The following is a 21,458-nucleotide window of genomic DNA, read 5'->3' as shown; positions in this document are numbered from 1 at the left end:
CTCCAAAGTCCAAATCAAATGTGCCAAGTTTCTATAAGATTTTTAATAACCTATTAATTACCAACTCCTTTGCTAAAAAGCCTCAAATTTTTAATTTTTTTTTCTTAATCCTTCTATATAAGTTCTAACTACAGTAATATTCTCTTAAACATATCTTGTCCCATAATTTGAGTATCGTCAAATAGTTTTAATAAAAATCAATAAATCTAATCATTTAATGATTCTCAAACTATGGGGTATGATATCCCAAAATTATCATTGTTTTACAATTCACATTTGATATTTTCATTCCTAACTCCTTATGGTAGAACTTAGAATGTCGATAATAAAAGCTTTTGGGGTATCATAAAAATTTAAAGGTGTCAAATAATATATGATAATTAGGGGCTAAGATTGAAAATTTAGGAGCCCAATGAATTTAAAAACAAACAAATAAATAAATAAATGAACTATTGTTTATAAGCAAGAATGATAGTGATAATTGATAACAAAAGGAAAAAAAATTGAAATATATGGGACATAATTTTATTGGATATAATATATGTCTAGTCATATTGCCTTTAATCTCAACTAAGTGCAAATCCAAACTATCAAAAAGTACACTAAAGCTAATATTCATCAACAGCCTTCCTAATAATTGATTCTAATTGGTAAAATCTCTTAGTGATTATAGTACAAGAACTCTCGAATTCGAAATATAGATGAGGAAAGGTTTTAGTCATATCATTATTCTTCTAAGAAACCCTCTATTTAAAGTCACAAAACTCCACTTTGAAACAAAATATTAACCAATTAGATCTCTATTACAACAATAAAATCTTCAAGTTTGCATTATAATCTCGTACACATCAAACCCTAGATTTGAAATAACACTAATTTTTTTTTAAATTTTCAAGGAAGTATACATATAATGCTTGATTAAATAGTGGCAACAAGAGTCCTAAGGTTTCTCCCAATAATTTTTAAGTAGCTTCATTTAGCTAACCGCGAGTTCGAATCATGAAAAATATATGACGTTAGAAAATTGATTCAGACTTTTCTCACCTCTCTACCTTTTCAAAAAAAAAAAAACAAAATTAGAAAAAGTGTAATAAAAATAAATAGTGACAAATCTCTCCTCGCATATGACAAAGAAGGCCTACGCCCTTTGGTCGCAACACATGTAAAACACAAACTGCTGGCTATAAGCAGCTAACCAAGAGGCAACCACAAGCATACAATCTCATATGGTATTATCCAAAATCTTGTGGCCCTTATTTGATTATTGCTATTATAGACACTCCATCAAATTCTCTCAAACAAAGCAGATAATTTCTTCGTGTCCAAAATTTAAATCACAACCACAACAGCCAAACCTTTAGCTTCCGAAACTGGAAGCCTTGGATAACCATGAGTAATGACACAGTTGACAAGCTGGTCATCTTCTTGGCAAAGAGAGATGGCATTGACAAGCTTGTCAAAACATTTCAATACGTATCAAAGCTTGTTCACTGGCACGTCGAGGCCACAAAGCCTGAGTTGGCTCAAAGATTCAAGCAATGGGAAGTTGCATCGGGCCTCAGTCGAAAAGCGTTTAGAACCGGCAGGTTTCTCACCGGCTTCAATCTCTTAAGACGAAACCCCGGCGCAACGCCAACTCTAAGATTGCTAGCGGTTCTTGCTAATGCAGGGGAGATGGTTTATTGGTCATTTGACCACTTGCTTTGGCTATCAAGAATAGGAACTTTGGATGCTAAGTTTGCGAGAAGGTTGAGCTTCATATCGGCTTTTGGTGAGTCGTTTGGGTATGTCTTTTTCATAATAGCTGATTTTATTTTGATGAAACAAGGGTTAGCGAAAGAGAGACAGCTTGTTGCTCCTGATCATGAAGAAAAATATAAAGATGTGGAAGAGAGTTTAAGGAAGATAAAAGTTGACCGAGTGATGAGGCTGATGGCAGTTGCTGCTAATGTTGCTGATTTGATCATTGCTCTGGCGGATATTGAACCCAATCCGTTTTGTAATCATGCTGTTACTTTAGGCATCAGTGGGTTGGTTTCTGCATGGTCTGGTTGGTACAGGAACTGGCCGTCGTAAAGGAAATGACTACGAGTGAGAGAAAACACAATCAAGTTTCAAAAGTAAAAAGAAAAGAGCTGTTCAATCACTTTGATATGTAATATTTGAGCTTATAGTAGTAGCAAGAAATTGACTGTTGTACTTCTATAGACTGAGACATTGACTGTGGTATTTCCTTGCTACTTTAATCATTGCATCGATCAATTCTGAAAATTACATGGATACCATGATTTTTTCATTCGCATTTCATTAACAACACATGATTTTAGGTACAGCTAGAGGAATAGGCATTGAGCCATGTTCATCTTCTTTTAGCCATAGCTTGCCGCCGGCTAAGAGTGGGGACCTTCTCATGTACACCGATTAAAAAAGATACAACGATTAAAAAATAGAACCTATTATGAACCAAAATAAAATGCTTTAAAATCACATATATTCAAAATCATATCACGAAAGATATGAGTATACCAAAAATGACTCGGTAACATAATAACCGTCACATTCTAAATAAATTTACAAAATCCGCTATATTTGACATTGGTCACTTTGTAAAATTTGGTCAATCAATTATTTACATTTTTTTTTTAATTTTACATTCTCTTTCTCATTCAAGATTGTGATATAATTATTTTACCTCGTGAGATAAAAAGATTAAAATACCCATTAAATTATTTTTATTTTCATGATTATTTTTTTGAATCTTATTAAAAAATTTAATTTTTTTATTCGGTACTACTTTAACTAAACAAAGTATATTTTTTAAGAGTAATAATATAGCTAAAAATTCTTGTATAATTTTTTTATACAAATTGTTGTAGTATGATTTAATTGGTTGAATTAGATATCTCTTGATCCACTTGATTTGTTTTATTATTTTATATTTTTATTCAATCAATGAATTAATTTTAAACCAGTTTGTATAAAATAAGTTTGTATAAATATTTGTGACTGTATCATCACTTATTTTTTAATTACAATATCATTACAGAATTTACGGTTGAAAATATTGGATTATAGCATAAAATTACCGCCCTTTTTTATGTACAATTTGATATTTTTATAATTAGCTTAAGTTTATATTAAATCAATCCCATTTGAACAGAGATAGTCATTAAAAAAAAAAAGAGTATATCACCATCCCGTACCCCATCGCTCCGGCCCGGCCCATTTAGCAGCAAATCTAGTGAGCGAAGAAACGGGACTCTAGATACACGGTAAAAGATTTGAAAATTCACCCAAAAAACGCTGACGTGGCGGTCATTTATTGGGCCGCAATACGGGAGCGGCGTGAATAAAGTAATAAACCCAATCCATTTCTACTCTGGACATTAGGTCCGTGCAGTTGAAGTTGACTTCATTGGGGCGGTTTCGTTTTTTCGGACTGTTCCAAGATTCAGATCTTCGCAAATTTAAGCGCAAATCTCGCCCATTCTATTTGTTTGGCGACACAATTTGTTTGTTCTTCGAATCAGGTTAGTAAGATTAATAACCTTCCTCAATTTACAATTAGATATTTAATTTGTGTTCGAAAATTCTTTTTTATCTTATTCTTCTTGATAATTGCTTTCAGATTTGGTGATTAGATGGCGGAGGGCGGAGGGAATTCTCGATATGTGAAGTTGACGAAGGAGCAGACTCCAGTGGAGGATGACATCAAGCCCGGTGAGCTCAACCAGCCCATTGAGGTTCCTCAGGTGAGTCTCGCAATATACATTGGATCAAAAATAACATGAAATTTTTAAATTCGATTTTGAGAATTGTGATAGATTTGATTAACTAGTGATGATGTGTGTGTATGTATTTGTGTGATTGGACCAGTTGAATGTTCATAGGTGCAATGAGTGTGGACAGCCTTTGCCTGAAGATTTTGAGCCTCCTGCTGATGAACCTTGGACTACTGGAATCTTCGGCTGCACTGAAGATACAGAAAGTTGTAAGTTCACAACAGATCCTAGCACAGAAGATTTTGTGTGTGTGTCTGTTGCGTGTTTATTTAGCTGTGAAATTGGGATTCGTCTATTGTGTTTGTTTTGTTTGCTTATGGTTAACAGCTTAGATTAGGCGAGTTTGTGTCATTTTAGATTCCAGAACTGGTGTCTAATCTGTTTCTTGCTGAGTTGTTGCGTGCTGTGTGTAAATGTTTCTGTATAGTATTGTTGTGTATTTGGAAATGGGAAACTGTGGGGTTAGATTTGTGACAGAATATTTGCAATTATTAATATGTGGGAGCAACAAAGGATTTATTATAAAATGATGACGGTGGCTTCCCCCTATTGGCAAACTAATAAAAGGATTAGAAGAATAAGAAAGAATATCTCTGTATTTATCCTAATGGGAGTGAGAACCAACAGTAAAGAGTTTTTAAGTTAAGCATATGAACATCTATTGTTTCAAAAATCTTGCTGATAACGAAGGTGCTTGCTATTTTGAATTCTGGTTAACATGCCTCCATGATGGAAGCTAGGTTTTGACTTTGAAAGACTATTTGCTTGCACATGTAAGTGCTTCTGGTTCTGAGTGATTAAAGAACTAATGAGAGTTCTTCTTTGTTGCTGAACTAGCAATTCTTCTTTACTATTTCTCTATTCTTTAGTAATAAATGTGTGAATTTGATATATATTGAATAATTGATAAAGTTACAATTCTCTTACTTGATATCTCTGCAGGCTGGACTGGATTCTTCTGCCCGTGTGTTCTATTTGGACGTAATGTGGAAAAGATGAGAGAAGATACCCCATGGACTCATCCTTGCATTTGTCATGCCGTTTGCATTGAAGGTGGCGTAGCTTTGGCAGCAGCAACAGCTGTTTTTCATGGTATTGACCCCAGGACATCATTTCTTATTTGTGAGGGTTTGTTTTTTGCTTGGTGGATGTGTGGGATATACACTGGAAACTTACGGCAAAACTTACAGAAGAAATATCATCTCAAGGTAATTAACTTGTTAGAGTTCATTACTCTGGTTTCTTTAGATTAATCTGCTCACATGATAACCTTTGTGCCACAGATGTATGAATATGCATTTTGTAAACAGGCTTGCATATTTTCAGAAGTACTTAATCATTTAGGTTGAAGAATTATGACATAAAGTAGTTTACTGCTGGTGCTCCATTTTGACATCGAGAAAGATTATGGTTGTTGCTTTCATATGTCTAAATTTGTTTTCCTCTTGGCCTATTTAATCACATTGGCTCTTCTGCTTTCTTGTTTGAAAAAGTTCTGGCAAATGTAATTCTAATCAATACGTTTGCAATGTGGAATGATACAAGATACATTTATGTGATTATTGCCATATAATATATTGAAGAATGAACACTTTTCTAATTTGGAAAGAGATTAATTGATAATCTTGTTGTCTGGAGGTCCAAGATATGTAAACAAGAATTATTGATAATCTCGTGTTATTTAGAGACCGTAGACTGCTAACTTTAGAAGGAAAAGATGTGTACTTTCTTTGCTGCGTTTTACTTTCTGCTCACTCATATTTGCTTACTGCAGAACTCGCCGTGTGAGCCGTGCCTGGTAAACTGCTGCCTGCACTGGTGTGCATTGTGCCAGGAGCACAGGGAGATGAAGAACCACCTCTCAGATAATGTTGCAATGCCAATGACTGTTGTCAACCCTCCCCCTGTTCAAGAGATGAACTCTGCCCCTGAAAACCAGGATCCTGCTCCATCCTCTGGAAATGGCACCACCATGGAGATGCAAGCTTTGTAAGATCCAGCGTACTACTTGCTCACGCATTTCATCTTGAGAGGGATTTTTCTTTCGAATGCTGATTTCCATGTTACAAACAAATTGGATTTACATTTTCGTTGCTTTCTTTAATGCCTGCGTGCATCAAAATAGTAAATGTTAGTGAGATTTTGACAGCTAGAAAAGCTCCCTTCTTATCAGACAGCTCGTCTTTAAGAGGAGTGTTTTGAGGCAACAATATTAGATATACAAATCTGAATCAAGATTGCTTCATTGTAAAGGTGATTGCATTTTGCATTTTAAAGCAAATATTGGTACCACCACTAACTGCATGAGTTTTTGTTGAGGGAATAAAATTATAAAAGAGACATGCGTGATTTGTGAGCAGACTCAAAGATGAATTAATCTTGACCTTTAGTGCCGTTGAATCCTTTGAAGGGTTTGGCTACTGCTGCTATCTTTCTCCCTATAGCTGTGAAATCACTAGTGAGTTGCTTCTAGTAGAATGTCTTCAAAATACTTTGTACACTCTTAGAAATGCTTCTTCATAGAATGTATTTAACAACTCACTTCGATGGGTGCAGTGTGCCATGCATTTTTTTTTTATTGTGTAATTAATAACTGCTGTGATATTGCTGTGAATTTGGGTTTTCGTCTTTTTCTTTCTTTTTGAGGTATGATGAAAGTGAGGACACAAAATGAAACTTGTAATTGATCATTTTCTTAGATAAGAAGCTCCCCGCCTCAGCAGTCGACTAGTTGCTGCAGTTAAGCTAATATTGGTGTGATAGGCAATTACTACTGTAAGGTCGGTCCAAGCCTTTTCTTCAGTAATCATCAATCAGGGGGTATCTGAATGGTCAATAATTACACGTCATGGCCCACACACGATGGAGCTTTAAATCCTGTTTCTATCAGTAAATCGAAATCTCGTCTGCATCTAGCGGTCTATACTGATCGTATCATTTGCCCAAATCTCCCAAACTTTGAAATTGAAAATATGGTTGTATTTTAGGTTTTATCAAACAAAGACATAAAATATCTATTTGTATTAAGTAAGTCTTTACTCTTTAGGGGCTGTTTGGTGGCAATATAAGGTTCATGGGATAAAAAGTTTGTTTGGAATAAATTATAATGGGCTAATCATTTATTTCTAAATAGTGCGAAAATTGTATTCTCGAGTTTGGGATTACTTTTCAAAAGCCAAAAAATTCAATCCAAACAATTCATGGGATAATGAATAATTAATTAAATATTTATTCATTTTAATTAATTATTTTATTGAAATAATATTATAAATCATTTTTCAAATTAAATTATAATATTATTTTAAATTTATATTAATATTAATTGAATTTGCATATATAAATCTATTATTGAGTTAATATTTAAAACATTTTATTAAAATTTTCCAATTAATTTGATAAAAAAAATTCGTTATTAAATTATGATTATTAGATTAATATTACAAATTAAAAACTTTAGGTATTGTATTTGTAATTAAGTTTATTTTTATTTTTCATACTCTGTGAGTTTTCCTTTTACCATTGTATGAGTTTAGTTAAAATATAATTAAATAAATAGTTTATGTTAAAAAATAATAATAAAATTATTTTTTAATCCAATTAAATTCTAAACTATACCGAATATAATATAGTTTTAAACATAATCTGTTGTGATTCTATTATGTCTTATCGTATCAAATCTCATCCTATCCCATACTATCTTATTATGCATACCGAACAAGCCCTTCAAATTATGTTTTATACTCGATTTATAATTTTTCCATTTTGTCTTTTCAGTATGAGTCAGTGACTTATAAGGGACGAACTCTATTCTTTCTTTGGAAAAAATAGACAATTAAGGACCTATAAGGGACCAACTCTGTTCCATTTAGAGATGGCCAATGGGCCGTGTCGACCACCAAAGGAAGGCTCATGCGTGCTCGTGCTCGTGTCGTACCCTACCCACTATGTATTTCGTGTCGCGCCTAAATTTTTTTGCTTAGGCCCGGCCCGGCACACATGCCGTACCCATTCGTGTCATGCCGTGCCTAAGAAAAAAAGCCCAATAAGGTTTTTTTTTTTAATTTTTTAAGAGCGCATACTAAACTGTTGACATACTTTTTTCAAATCTATGAACTTTTCTTAGGTTTATACCTTTATTCAAATTTAATAAAATCGAAATTCAAAATTCAAGTCCATATTTAATAATAATAAACTAATAATAGTAAGAAAATATAATATTAATGACTAAGTTTGAACTTATAGTATTAGAATTTTTTTAATACTTAACAACGATAATAATAATAATTTTTTCTTAAGGGTTAACTTAATTGTTAACTTGAACTTAGATAGAGTCATAAATCATAGTTCACAAGAATATTAATGCATATTTATAAAATTATGATATTTATAATTTTATTCATTAAAATCATGATATCAATTATTTATTTAATAAATTATACATATAAATCAATAATAGTGTTTTTTTAAACTAAGAATTAAATAAATTTAAAAATTTAAATTTCAAGTTTTTTATAAAATTTTAAATTTACTTTCATTAAAAATAAAACGTGTTTATTAGAGGTTTTTTTATTATACCGTGCTTAACCCATCTCTAATCGTGCCATACTTTTAAAATTTGCATGCCTAAAATTCTAAGCGTAGTCCGGTCCATATGTATGTCGTACCGTGCCGCGTGTCGTGCCACGTGCCATCTGGCCCGATGGCCATCTCTAGTTCCTTCTTTGAAAAACATACACAATTAAGGACCTATGATAAGATTTTCAACAACCATCAACTAAACCCCTCGTTTCTCTCATTTTCAAACTCCGAGAAAACAAAACCCGCACGCATTGCCAGTCAAAGCGTTCAAAGTTTCAAACGTTTCAGCTTTCTCTGTTTTGAAAAGCACTTTTTCTCTCTCCAAAGTCCAAACACACTCTCTCTCTCACTGCATGGAGAGACCGGAGTTGGAAAACGAAAGGAGAAGAAGACCGCCGAAGGACAAGGAGAAGGTGGTGCAGTGCGCAGCCAAGCGCATGTTAGCGTTGGTACCCGCTACGAAACCTCCCGCTCCGCCGGCCAATCATGTCCAATTAGCAGCACTAGCCGTCGATTTAAACGTACGGATGAGATCAGCCGATATGCCCGCCGCAATGCAAGAACGCGTCATCAGACACTCCAGAGTTCTTCTCGACACGAACGCCGACAACAAGAGATTCAATCCCACTCACTTGGCCATGTGTCTTAAGAAGGTAATTTATTTAAAAACTCAGTTTCAAATGTTTGATTGTTTGAACGCAGAACTACGCCGTCTAATAGCACCGGTTTTTTTAATCTTTTTTTTTTTGAATTTGTATTATTTTCAGGAATTCGATGCATTGTACGGACCGGCTTGGCACTGTATTGTTGGGAAGAGTTTCGGGTCATTTGTGACGCACGCGAGCGGTGGATTTGTGTATTTTTCAATAGACAAGTTGTCGTTTCTTCTCTTCAAAACAGAGGTCCGTCCTGTTGTTGCTACTAAGAAGCCTCCCCTGCTTCTCAAATATAAATCTTAAAACTTTTAATTGTAATTTTGTTTTTTCTTTTTTTCAAAAAATGGGAAAAAAGAAGACGGGGGTAATCAAAAGTGGGCTTTCTTTTATTTGTAATATTGTAATTTGAATGAAAAATGGAACATGTTCTTTTTTCTTTTTTTTTTCGAGTAAAGTGATAGAGTTAATGACACAGGAGTTCACGGAAATGAACGTTTTCATGGGGTCTAATTGTGAGAGTGTGGAGAGGAGATGCGTTCCATTCTATCAGTGTTTCCAGTTCCTGAAGTGCATTTTCGGTGCTTCTTCGAGACTGGAACCTTAAAATTTTTTTTTTTCTATGTATTAATCTTCTCTATGAGGGTGGCTGATCTCTTAATTTCTCGCATTTTTGTTATATTAAACATGTAATTTTTTTATTAAAATTTTCTCCTTTTCCCTTTTCGGTTCAATCTTATTAAAAGAAAATCGTAGAGAAATATTTCCTTTTCTAGCTGTCTGACTCTCAAAAAAACTTAATATGAGCTCCGGCTATAGTAGCTTCTAGCTGATTTTCACTGCCGTGGTTCAGAAGCATGAAGTTTCATAAATTGGCTAACAATAAGTAACATTATAAATACATGGATTACTCTTAAATATGTGAAGTTTTTTTACAAGTGACTATGATATAAATTATGCGTCCATATGAACATTTTTGGTTCAAGATTTATTTGACCAGAGGAGATAATCATTAACAGATTAAGATAATCTTTTATATAAAATTAATCTTTGAAGTTAATGCCAATCACTTTCTCTCTACCAAGTGCGATAAGGACTAGTAGAGTTTTACACGCTTATTCATCTATTTCAAATTATGTTTCCTGTTGATACTTAGATACAGAAACAAACCAATGAGAGGATCCAACGTCAGTCAGTTAGTTACCCTTAGTTACTCTGTGTGTCAATATCTATTTTTCAAAATACAACATGCAAAATGTAGAAATTATCGGTAAATAAAAATTGTACTTAACCCAGATTAGAACTCTAACCCGTTCAGCAGAATATCTGTTTTCAAAATTCCTATATAAGTATAAAAACTAGTTTACGTGAACCTTATTTTCACTTGGCTGTTTACTTATAAGCTGTTTCATTGATCACTGATGGCAAGAGGAGTTTCTTGTTGTGACGGTGATGGTGATAGTCCTAGTTGTGGTGGCGGCGGCGGCGGCGGTCGTAAGAGTAAAAGTGTGTGTGTGAAGAGGCTTTCTTCTTCTTATGGTTCTTTGGTGGCGGCTACTTCTTTAGGTGAAATAAGAAATATTTCTTCAGACAATGATACTAAGAGCAACATGTTTTATGGCATGTGTGATATTGATGATACGAGTGATATATTATATAAAGAAGATTTGCTCGAGTGTTATAGAAGGGAAAGAGCTATGAAGTCTTTCGGGAACGCGCAAAAGAGGTCCCCATCATTGGTTCGATGCTTTGAGTTCTTGAAGCTTTTATGCTGCAGGACATAGAGAACTTCACAAATTTTACAATTTTTTTTTCCAATTTGCTTTTTGTATATAGCAAAGAGGCTGCAGCAAGACGAGCCTTGTTACTGTAATGTGTGAAAATGTGTTCCCTAAGTTTTGACCATTCATTAAAATAGAACACTACTTTCTATTTCATAGAATCGATTTGTTTCCCTAATTATGAGCTTTTATTGGGTGGTTTTTGGTGTTTTTCACGTCACAAAATGCTAGAACCCATACTGACAGAAGAACAAAGATCAAAGACCATATAACTAAGCAAGGATGCTAAATATGATTGATCTTATATATAAGAAAAATAGAAGAAAATAAATTTGAAACATATACTCGCCATTTTGCATCGATGTAAGTGATCTTTACTACACTTAATAAAGTGTGGGTGCATTGCCTAAGGATCACTTAGGGAGAAGATCCTGAAACCCTTACAAGAAATACCTAAGGATCAGTTTAGCAGAAGATTCTAATAGGGAAAATAACAATAAACAGGCTGCGACAAGAAGTTAATGGACGCCGTAAAAATTAGCTGACTGACATATGACCACTGAAGTTTCAGCAGAACTTAAAAAGACACTAACAAAAAATTAGTTGACATTTGCCCCTGAATCTGAAACAGTAATTAATGAAAAATTGTGACACATTACGTTAGCATACTGCTGTACTGTGGTTATATTGATACCAACGCGAGCAATCACCTGTGTGATCATAAGCAATTATACAAAAGAAAGAACAAAATATTCCATCCAAACATTGGACGAGGAAATCTGAGATCAACTACAAATGTTATCTAGAATGCCTTGTGTTCGAAATGGAGCGACTAGGACCAATTCCCCTTGTCAGACTCACCTTGAGCATTCATACACAGAGTTGGTGCATGATGGAAGGTGCCATCCAAAGAATTTAACAGTCCCTAGAACTGGACCCCTTTTCAAGCAGAAAATGCCAAAAACAATACTGCCTAATAAGTTCTCTCATTTCGCTTCTCATGACTCAACTACTTCTTTCTCCTTATTGTTGGTTTCTGTATTGTTCTGCATTTCGAGAAGCTTCCATTGTTCCTCTTCACTCTCTTGTGCTTTAGTTTCTTTCACAGCTTTGGGTTTATTGCTCGTAGACTGCTGATACATAACCCCACCGAGCATACAAATCAAAAGGCCTACTGTTCCCACCCATGTCGAATGCCTGTCCCAAATAACCAAGTTAATCACAACAGTCAATAACTTGTTAACTATACCAAGAACTGTGAAGCCTGTTGCAGAAATTGCCCTCCGACAAGAGAACCCAAAGAAAGAAATAGCTAAACCAAATATACATGATAATCCCACAGGCAAAACCACCTCAAAAGAGTACCAATCTGACGCAGTTGTCATTTCATGCTTTATTTTCTTCAGTTCCCCCATTATAAGAAGCTCCAAGGGAAAGAGTAGGAGAGCCTCAAGATTATTGTACAGAACAAGACCCCATGTATTCAAACCAATTGTCATCACCACATGCTTGATGTAAACAAAGTCAATGGTCATGCTTACCAGGTAAGCCAGAGCCCAGCTGTAAGCCATGACTGTAAACTGGTAATCTGTTAGAACATAAATTACACTTCCACCAAAGATTGTAGCAAGTGAAAGCCATGTCTTGATTGATGGCCATGGTTGGTGTAAAAATAGGGTCTCGCCTATTGCTACAAAGATGGGAACTGCTGATCGAAAGACAATGAAAGTATCAACATTGGCATGGAGAAGGAGCTCACTGTTGGTGAACAGAGAGAGATAAAATATAATGGCTGCAGGTAGAAACCGCCACACTGTCAGAAGCTCAAGCGCGTCATGCTCTAAGAACTTGAAATAACCACAAAGAAGCACACCAGCTGCACTTGTGAAGTACTGTAAGGCAGTTAGTGCCCCTGGATAAGGAAATTTCATGATAGCCCATTTGTTGATAATGGAGAGCAAAGAAGCAGAGATGCAATACCCGGCAGCTACACCATAGACCGAGGCCTGGTGTGCTAAAGTGTCGTACCAGGTCAATTTTTTTTTGCAGGAGGTAGAAAGTGTTTCTGAATTATTTGGAGTTCTAGCAACTGGTGGATTCTCCTCATCCTCAGACATCTACAGAGAAACCAAAAATTTTTACAAGTAGACCCAGCCAGAATTTTCAATGTGTTAACCACAGACCATCGATCTCGTATTAAATTGTCAATAACCTCAGCCATCTAACAAGCACCAAGAAACCATATATTAACTATTCAAAAGCAAAGATTTTTGTATGTCCTCGAAAACTATTATAGATTAACTAAATAGAAAGTGAAGTTTTCTAGACACAGATGTATTTGTTCTGGTTTCTCTACAAGCTCACCAACAATATAGTAATAATAATTATTCAAAGTGTGATAAGTATCCTGTGGAAATAATATTTCATCATAATAAAAGTATTCAAAAATCTTCTATAACGTAGCAATTAGAATTTCAAACTTGAACAAAACCAGCTAGTAACTTCATTTCGAGTTTCGACCATGCAAAATAATTTTTAAAAAATACAGACGATGAAACAGGTAAAAGAATTAAAAGTAAACAGACCTGGATCAAAAGATTTGACTAAAACGACGACGGAGAAGCCTCGTAATCGGGTGTCCTTGTAGATGGTGAAGTGGAGAAGTGAGCTGACTCTGAAAACGCTTAAAACGACGAAGACAGCGTCGTCGGTGAAATTTTATGAAACGCCGAGTTTAATAAGGATCTCGTCGGCAGAAATTTGGGATTGTAAAACCTCGACTCTAGCTGTCTGCCTGGAAGAACTCTTATACATATTTTTTAAAATCCCATCGTTGACGGAATAATAACATAAAACTCCCTGAATTCCTAGATACTTACAGATAAAAGAACAGTGTTTACATTATTTACATACTCCAATTGTCAAATTTTTAAAAAATTTTATACTTCTGAAATTTTAAACTAATTAGTTCCTAGATAAACTGATTTTTGGAGTAAAACTAAGAAATTATGCACTTTTAATTGTGTGCCAACGATGTGGCTATCCACCATCACGATTGGTTAATTTGATTAGTCGAAAAAATTTGGCTTCCTAAGTAGTAAAATAAGAAAAATCACTTGTGATACTATCTGCACACCGTGCGTGCAACTAGCCTCATTTGTTTCATCAACACCACTCACACAGCTTGAGGGACAGTAAAATCAAGTTATAAATATGATTTTTGTGATGCCAATATTTATGTCCTTTACAATTGAATAAAACCAAACTTTCATGGGTTATAACCACTACTCATTTCAGTTTAGTGACAAAGCTAGCAACATTTTTTGGCATGGGTTAGATTTTTTTAATTAAATATTTTCTATCGTATGAGAAAATTATTAATAAAAAATTAAAGGTACACCTAATAAGGGATATAACAAGCCTTATTCTTCAAAATATTTGTTTTATACGAACAAAACTATTGAAATTTGTAATTGTTCCTTGATTTTAATTTTAAAAGCTTAGACTTTGATACGGAAACGTAAAAATAAAATTTAAAGATAAAAAAAAGGGATGAACACCGACAAGAATTTGACTACAGTTAAAGAGGCGGTATAACTAATTAATAAAACGTTCTTATATAAGTTCCAATAAGAGCATTTTTATAATTAACTAAAAAAAATTCCTTTAGCTTAACTACTGTTTTTAGCTAAATAATTATATAATGCTTCCTACATCACCAATAGCATAACATTTTTATTAATGATTTTCATTAGAATTTTATAATAAACACAAGACACAATAGAGACCTGTGTGAAAAATCATACAACTATATTCTTACGTTCGATTTCTTTAAAATTAGGGAGCTAAATGTTATTGGTTCATTAAATTTGGTTAAATTAAAACCTCCCGAGTCGCGTGGGTTCTCTCTTGCATTCCACGTGCTGCTTGACCGCCGGCCCGCGCCTTGTCACTCCATGCTATATTTCTAATTAGTTCATGTTTCAGGGATGTATTTGAAATGTTGAAAGCATTTAATGGCAACACAAACCCCACGCAATCTCAACTAATAACTACCGGCTGCCGGTGCCACTGTGCCAGTGACAGGTGGGTTCTGGCGGTTCTTATTGTTATTTGAATTGAATTCTTAACCAGATTTTTCACAACATTGTAAATTTGTAATGTGTATGAGAGCTGGATTTTACAAACTCATTATTTTTATTCCCATGGGAAATCTCTATTCTTTAGTTCCTGTTCTTTGTCCAAAAAAAAAAAAAAGGGCTTATTAGTGCCGGCATGTTTCAATCAAAGGGTTACTAAAGATTTCTCAAATCATATCTCGCAAAGTTTGTTTTATTTTTAAGTAAAATTTACATCCCGTTTTTATGTGTTTATGGTTTGTTTTAGAATCAAATATAACTTCAACTAATTCTTAAATTTTGATGAGATTCAAAAATTCTAGATTAGGTATTAATGTTACTATTGGACCCAATCATAAATTGCCTCGTTTTTTTTGTTAAATTTCCAATCTAGTTATTCCTCTCTCCTAAGAAAGTCTTAAGTGGATTGATGATGTAGTGGTCTGTCCTTATTCTTTATTGTTGATTTCTTTTTTGTTCTGCCTTTTTAAAGAATTTTCTGAAGCTCCTCATCACTCTCTTGTACCTCAGTTTCATTCACAGCCCTTGGCTTATTGGTCGGAGACTGCTGATACGTAACCCCACCAAGCATACAAATCAAAAGGCCAAGTGTTCCCACCCGCGTCGAATGCTTATCCCAAAAAGCCAAATTAATCACAACATTCAATGACTTGTTCACTGCACCACCCAGAACTTTAAACCCTCTTGCCGAAACTGCCTTCAGCGAGCAAACCCAAAGAAACACGAAAATCCCAATGGCAAAATCACCTCAAAAGAGTACCAATCGGACTTGTTTGTAATTTCATGCTTTAATTTCGACATTTCCCCCATTATATAAAGCTCCAGGGGAAAGATAACAGAGCCTCAAGATTGTTATACAAAAGAAGATCCCATGTGTTTAGCCCAACTGCCATGACCACATGCTTGATGTAAACACAGTCAATGGCCATGCTCACGAAGTAAGCAGTGACTGTGAATTGTCCGTTAGAACATAAACCAGGCTTCCACCCAGGATTGTAAGAAGTGAAAACCAAGTCTTGATTAATGGCCACGGTTGGTGCAAAAATGGGGAGACTGCTATGGCTACAAAAAAAGGGGGACAATTGATCGAGAGACGACGAATGTGTCAACATTGGCATGTAAGAGGAGCTTGTTGTGCTCGGAATGCGGAATCAAGCGCACTAAATAATTATAGAAAAATAAATGACACAAGAATTACGTGGTTCGATAATTAAACCTATATCCACGGAGACAAGAAAGAATAATTGTTTATTTAACAATTAATAGAGTACAAATATTTGAGTAACGAATCTCACTTCACAGAAACTCAAATATACTCAGTACTCTCACACTCTACAGGAAAGATAAATTCCCTAGACACACTTCTCTCAAAAGCTTAGAAACTTATAAGCTTAACAATTTTGAGATGCTTAACAAATGAAAAACTCTCTCTATTTATAGGCTTAAAGCTAATACTATTCCACCTAACCCAAACACTATTCCACCTAACCCATGCAAATATGTCAATGGTGTCAATTTGATAAATTTGACAAATTTGCTAACTTTTAATTTTTTTTCTTTAATTGTTTGGTAGTCCTTTGAAATTTGGCTAATGCTAAGTTACATTCATGTAACTTTCAACCCTCTCACATGAATAGTCCACTCACTATTCATGTGAGAGGGTTATAAGTTACATAAATGTAGCATAGAGGGATCCTTGAAATTTTGCATGCCTTTTTTAATTTGAATGCCACGTGCATGACTTTTCAACAGAGCTCACTGTTGGCGAATAGAGAGGTAACATATAATGGCTGCGGATGCAAAGCGTCTCATTGTTACAAATGTAAGCAAATCGTGGTCTATGAACTTGAAACAGCTGCCGCAAGGGAGGACACCAACTGCACTTGTTAAGTATTGTAAAGCCGTTAGTGCTTCTGGATAAGCGAATTTCATTGTTGCCCATTTGTTGATAATGGCGAGTAATGAGGCAGATAAGCAATATCCAGCAGCTACGCCATAGATTGAGGCTCGGTGGCCTAAACTGTTGTACCAGGTCATCATTCGTGCTATTCTGGGATTTATTTTTCCTATTAGTGGATTCTCCTCGTCATTAGTCACCTACAGGGAAAGCAGAAGATTTTATTAGATTAGTGTAGCATTTGATGATTTAGTATGAAAACAAGTATAGATATGTTAGAATCATGATTTTGATTTATCTTCGACACTTTTCAATTATTATATAGTACAACTATTGATATTTTTATGATTAGAATTTAATTAGGATTCGCTTACATCAGTACTATTAAAAACGTAATTTAGAATTCAATCCTCACAATTTTGGGGGATTAACAACTTTTCTCACAAAAAAATCAACTTCCATCCAATTATATATAATTAAAAGGAAAGAGAAATTCTCATCCTTATACAAGAACTCGAACCCAAGATCCCAATTTAAATTTTGGGAGCTTGGGACCAGCGAGGCTCCTGCAGTAATACATTAACACTTTAAGGCCGCTTTTCATCAAACTTCTGATGCTTAATTTATATGATAATTATTTCTTTTCCCTGGGATACATTGTGTAAGTGCTGAAAAAACCAATAACGGTATAAACCGCTGAGAATCTAAACCTAACGACAACAATAGCCGGCCCGGCCGCGTGGGCTCTGGCGGTTAATATTATTAATATTACTATTTGAATGACTTGTAAGCTTTTTCTTGAAACATTGCGACGCTTTCAAAACTATATAAACAAATGTCATTCTCCTGGGAAAACCCTCTCGAATCTTTATGTCATTTCTTGTTCTCGGGCAAAATGGCCTCAACGACGCTCACCGCGCGTTTCAACCAATCGGTCACAAAAGAAGCTCTCAGATCATATCTTGCGGAATTCATCTCAACTTTCTTTTATGTCTTTGCTGTTGTAGGATCCGCCATGGCTTCAAGTCAGTACCCAGAACAGTTTTAACTTTAATTACTGATTTTTAATCTTCAAAATGTTGCACGCAACAACTTTGATAACCAATTAGTTTTCGTTAATGTTTAATTCATGTGTTATGGAAGAGAAATTGAGTCCAGACGCAGCATCAAATACATCTAGCCTGGTGGTTGCTGCAATTGCGAACGTGTTTGCATTGTCATCAACTGTTTACATTGCGGCAAATATTTCCGGTGGGCACGTAAATCCGGCCGTCACATTTGCAAAGGCAGTGAGTGGACACATCACCGTGCCAACGGCTCTGTTTTATTGGGTTTCTCAGATGCTAGCCTCAGTCATGGCTAGCCTTCTCTTGAGAGTCACCGCCATTGGCCAGGTAATAAGCAATCTTTACGCCCAAATGCGGTTAAAATTTTTCAAAAATTTATGCCTCGAACTGAAACCACTTAAATTTTTTAAATGCTTGTTACTTTTGTAGAACATTCCAGCGTACACAATTGCACAGGAAATGACAGGATTTGGTGCATCTTTATTAGAAGGTGTCCTAACTTTTGCTTTGGTGTACACTGTTTATGCTGCTGGTGATCCTAGAGGCAGTCCATTGGGAGCCATAGGTCCATTGGCAATTGGGATGATGGCAGGGGCTAATGTTCTGGCAACGGGCCCTTTTTCTGGTGGCTCGATGAACCCGGCGTGTGCGTTTGGGTCCGCTGTGGTTGCCGGAAGTTTCAAAAACCAGGCAGTCTACTGGGTTGGTCCTTTGTTCGGAGCCGCAGTTGCTGGGCTTGTGTATGATATTGTCGTGTTCCCTGCCCAAGTTCAAGATTCTATTGCAGGAGTTTCTGATGGAACTGCGGTGTGATTGCCGCAAATTAACATTATAATAAATATAGCATTAAAAATAATTTCTTTATTTATTTTATAATTATAAAAATTATTTATTTAAGTAGATGGGTTACTCAATTTTAGTAGTAATTGTATTGTAATTTCAATTACAACTACAACTATTAATTACAATTAAAAGTATTATTTTTGAAAATTATTATTAAAAAATATATTTATCAATTAACTGGAGATAATTTTGCACGCGAGAAATAAAAAAGGATGAATATAAATATTAAAAAATATTTTCATTTGTGTGTTTATTTTGTCTAAGAATTGGAATGGTCCGATACAAGTTGCTAGTATGTCCTTAGTTAATTATTTATTATAATAGTAACAAAATAATGCTAATAATAATAATAATAATAATAATAAAATATCAAAAATATTTAAATCGGCACAAATGTTATAAATGACACATCGTACACTGATTTGTTAATTAAAGTATGTATGCTGCGTTAGGGAACCTAAAGACGAGAAGTCGTTCGTAATATTAATACAACCGACATGTGTAAAATGTATGTGCTAGTGTGTCTTATAGATGATTTGTTGATTATGTTTTGACATACAATGACAAGTCATTAGCATAATAAATATCCATATGACGTTCTATCGTTATGCTTTCTTGACAAACAATGCGTCGTCTATGGAGCCGAACTCCAAATGATTTTACAAAAGTAGGAGATTGTTTGTTTATTATCTGTTACACGAAATAATAACTGTTGTCTGTTGATGCTGAAATCCGATTGAGTCGGTTAGCGACTTGATACCAGACTCCCGCATCAGCATTAAATTTATTTGGTGGAGAATCGGTTGGGTAATCGTCAATATGTCCTGTGACCACTGGCGATTAACCTGCAAATACCTAAAATCACAGAAGACGGTCAGAGGCGCCGGAATTTTTTCCGGCGTGAACTCTTCGACGCTCAAGTTAGTTTCTACGCCTTTCGGAAAAATTTGTGCCACCACTCATGTGGCTTAATAAACATTGTCTTAAAACCCAAAGCTTTTTGAGTAATTTACAAAAAGTAAAATAGAGTGTAAAAGAAAGAATTTTCCATGAGAGGAATAGAAAAAGATCCCCATGAGAAGAGAGAAAAAATAAATAAATAATCTCCCTTAGTTAACTCCCCACTCCCCTCTTTCCCCCTTTATTCTCTCCCCACTCTCATAAGTTAAGGATGAGGTCAAAGTCACGTCTCCACTCTCCATTTCTTTCTCCTTTTTCCATTACCAAACAATAACCATTACACTTGTAATTGTAAAATAAAAAAAAAAAGAAAAAAAATACAGAAATACCAAGTGATCATAACATTCGAGTTTAAATTTTAGCCACCACTCTTGTGGGTCAATCATCAAGTAGAGGATGAATTTTATAATTTATAAAATTGTATTAACAATTTGTTCAATGTGTTCATTACCATGCGACTTGTCATCTAAAAAGTTGAATTCCAAGTAATTTTATTAGAAGGAAGAGATTTTTTTTTTTGTTTTTAACAGTCACATGGATAAATACTTGAGTTTCAATTTCAGTTCCCCACTATGAGTCACTCGTCAACTGAATGATGAACTTCACATTTTATAAAATTACTTATTTACCATCTTATAGATGAGTTACTCAATTTTAATAATAATTGTATTAATAACTCTAATTGAAATTACAATTGAAACTATAATTAATATTATAGTAAAATAATAAGATAATAAACTTCAGCCTTATAAATATACCGTTGTACCATAATATTGTATACTTGAAATCCACGAACCTCATTTTTTTTTCATATTTGTTATGTATGAAATTGGAGTCTACTTATTTCCATTGGTGGGCTTGCTTTGACTGCTATTATTACCTATTATAACGGTAGCAATAATAGTGATAAAAATAAAAATAACGGTAGTTATAACAGCAATAAGATTACAACAACAACAATAATGACAATAACAAAATTTTTACATCATAATCCGCACATAGGTATTGAATGATCCACCGTTTATTATTATTATTTTTTTGAAAGAAAACGAGATGTCACCTTGTTACTGAACAGAAAATGACGAGTCGTTTGTTCTTTATTGCGGCCACCATGTGAAAATAGTATGCCTCGTTGGCGCATAGTATTTACAACTAGTTGTTTGTGATTTGACAGAACATGACGCGTCATTTGCTTCATGATCCGATATATGGCACGTTGGCCTTGTTTTTTTCATTGCAAGGCGCCTTGTCATCCATAAAATTGAATTCTACACTATACTTAATATTATTATCTATTATAACGGTGGGTGTAACAGTGATAAAAATTAACAACTACAATAATAATTTAAAAAATTTTCAAATCGGCCTAAACGCTATAGATGACACATCACATATCGATTTAATATTAAGACTTTAGATTGTTCGAAAGACAACAGGTCGTCTATAGTAATAAGACGATTGGCATGCGAAAAATGTATGTGCTAGCTCATCCTATAGATGATTCATCGTTTATCTTTTTGACATAAAACGACATTGGATTAGCATCATAAATATATAGACCACATGACGTCTTTGTGTTTTATTGACAAATGGTGCGTCATCTGCATAGTTATTTTTTTATTTACAGTTACATGAAATAATCATCATTGGAATTGTTAATTTTTTAACAGTTACATGAAATAATCATCATTGGAATTGTAATTGTTGGGATCTAGAATGCCCAAAATTGCACCAAAATTGTTAATTTTAAATATTGCT

General features: G+C 34.5%; 5 protein-coding genes and 1 pseudogene across 6 annotated transcripts; 4 read left to right on the top strand and 2 right to left on the bottom strand.

The window, feature by feature from the left end:
• Positions 1-1,389: 1,389 nt before the first annotated feature.
• LOC18032886 (peroxisomal membrane protein 11B) lies at positions 1,390-2,076 on the top strand. The gene has a single exon (XM_006421595.2). The coding sequence runs from the start codon at positions 1,390-1,392 to the stop codon at positions 2,074-2,076; it is 687 nt and encodes a 228-aa protein (XP_006421658.1).
• A 1,315-nt stretch (positions 2,077-3,391) lies between these two features.
• Positions 3,392-6,034, top strand: LOC18033323 (cell number regulator 6). 2 transcript variants are annotated; one of them, XM_006421593.2, is made up of 5 exons: positions 3,392-3,530; positions 3,642-3,752; positions 3,877-3,991; positions 4,725-4,990; positions 5,557-6,034. In XM_006421593.2, exons 2-5 carry the CDS (start codon positions 3,642-3,644, stop codon positions 5,773-5,775), a joined length of 711 nt encoding a protein of 236 aa, XP_006421656.1. In that variant the 5' UTR covers positions 3,392-3,530; the 3' UTR covers positions 5,776-6,034. The 2 variants fall into 2 exon arrangements, with proteins under 2 accessions (XP_006421656.1, XP_006421657.1); XM_006421594.2 differs by having other exon boundaries at positions 3,629-3,752.
• A 2,538-nt stretch (positions 6,035-8,572) lies between these two features.
• LOC18031417 lies at positions 8,573-9,434 on the top strand. Its single transcript, XM_006421590.2, has 2 exons — positions 8,573-9,013; positions 9,128-9,434. The coding sequence occupies exons 1-2, from the start codon at positions 8,714-8,716 to the stop codon at positions 9,317-9,319; spliced, it is 492 nt and encodes a 163-aa protein (XP_006421653.1). The 5' UTR covers positions 8,573-8,713; the 3' UTR covers positions 9,320-9,434.
• A 2,026-nt stretch (positions 9,435-11,460) lies between these two features.
• LOC18031850 (GDP-mannose transporter GONST3) lies at positions 11,461-13,586 on the bottom strand. The gene is made up of 2 exons (XM_006421589.2): positions 13,380-13,586; positions 11,461-12,911 (listed from the first exon to the last, which is right to left on the bottom strand). The coding sequence occupies exon 2, from the start codon at positions 12,909-12,911 to the stop codon at positions 11,793-11,795; it is 1,119 nt and encodes a 372-aa protein (XP_006421652.1). The 5' UTR covers positions 13,380-13,586; the 3' UTR covers positions 11,461-11,792.
• Positions 13,587-15,399: 1,813 nt separating this feature from the next.
• LOC112100127 lies at positions 15,400-16,970 on the bottom strand (annotated as a pseudogene).
• Positions 16,971-17,725: 755 nt separating this feature from the next.
• LOC18031885 (probable aquaporin TIP5-1) lies at positions 17,726-18,710 on the top strand. Its single transcript, XM_006421588.1, has 3 exons — positions 17,726-17,855; positions 17,974-18,224; positions 18,327-18,710. The coding sequence occupies exons 1-3, from the start codon at positions 17,726-17,728 to the stop codon at positions 18,708-18,710; spliced, it is 765 nt and encodes a 254-aa protein (XP_006421651.1).
• Positions 18,711-21,458: the final 2,748 nt, after the last annotated feature.

The sequence above is a fragment of the Citrus clementina genome, unplaced genomic scaffold (genome assembly GCF_000493195.1).
Source record: "Citrus clementina cultivar Clemenules unplaced genomic scaffold, Citrus_clementina_v1.0 scaffold_9, whole genome shotgun sequence".
In the NCBI taxonomy this organism is placed as follows: domain Eukaryota; kingdom Viridiplantae; phylum Streptophyta; class Magnoliopsida; order Sapindales; family Rutaceae; genus Citrus; species Citrus x clementina.
This window is presented reverse-complemented; position numbering and strand designations above follow the sequence as displayed.

Excerpts from the sequence above, each read along its gene's own strand:
- LOC18032886 (XM_006421595.2), top strand. The coding sequence starts at position 1,390 with ATGAGTAATGACACAGTTGACAAGCTGGTCATCTTCTTGGCAAAGAGA.
- LOC18031417 (XM_006421590.2), top strand. The coding sequence starts at position 8,714 with ATGGAGAGACCGGAGTTGGAAAACGAAAGGAGAAGAAGACCGCCGAAG. Across the intron at positions 9,014-9,127 it reads TGGCCATGTGTCTTAAGAAG|GAATTCGATGCATTGTACGG; the intron begins GTAATTTATTTA and ends TATTATTTTCAG.
- LOC18033323 (XM_006421593.2), top strand. The coding sequence starts at position 3,642 with ATGGCGGAGGGCGGAGGGAATTCTCGATATGTGAAGTTGACGAAGGAG. Across the intron at positions 3,753-3,876 it reads AGCCCATTGAGGTTCCTCAG|TTGAATGTTCATAGGTGCAA; the intron begins GTGAGTCTCGCA and ends TGATTGGACCAG. Across the intron at positions 3,992-4,724 it reads CACTGAAGATACAGAAAGTT|GCTGGACTGGATTCTTCTGC; the intron begins GTAAGTTCACAA and ends ATATCTCTGCAG.
- LOC18031850 (XM_006421589.2), bottom strand. The coding sequence starts at position 12,911 with ATGTCTGAGGATGAGGAGAATCCACCAGTTGCTAGAACTCCAAATAAT.
- LOC18031885 (XM_006421588.1), top strand. The coding sequence starts at position 17,726 with ATGGCCTCAACGACGCTCACCGCGCGTTTCAACCAATCGGTCACAAAA. Across the intron at positions 17,856-17,973 it reads AGGATCCGCCATGGCTTCAA|AGAAATTGAGTCCAGACGCA; the intron begins GTCAGTACCCAG and ends GTGTTATGGAAG. Across the intron at positions 18,225-18,326 it reads GAGTCACCGCCATTGGCCAG|AACATTCCAGCGTACACAAT; the intron begins GTAATAAGCAAT and ends TTACTTTTGTAG.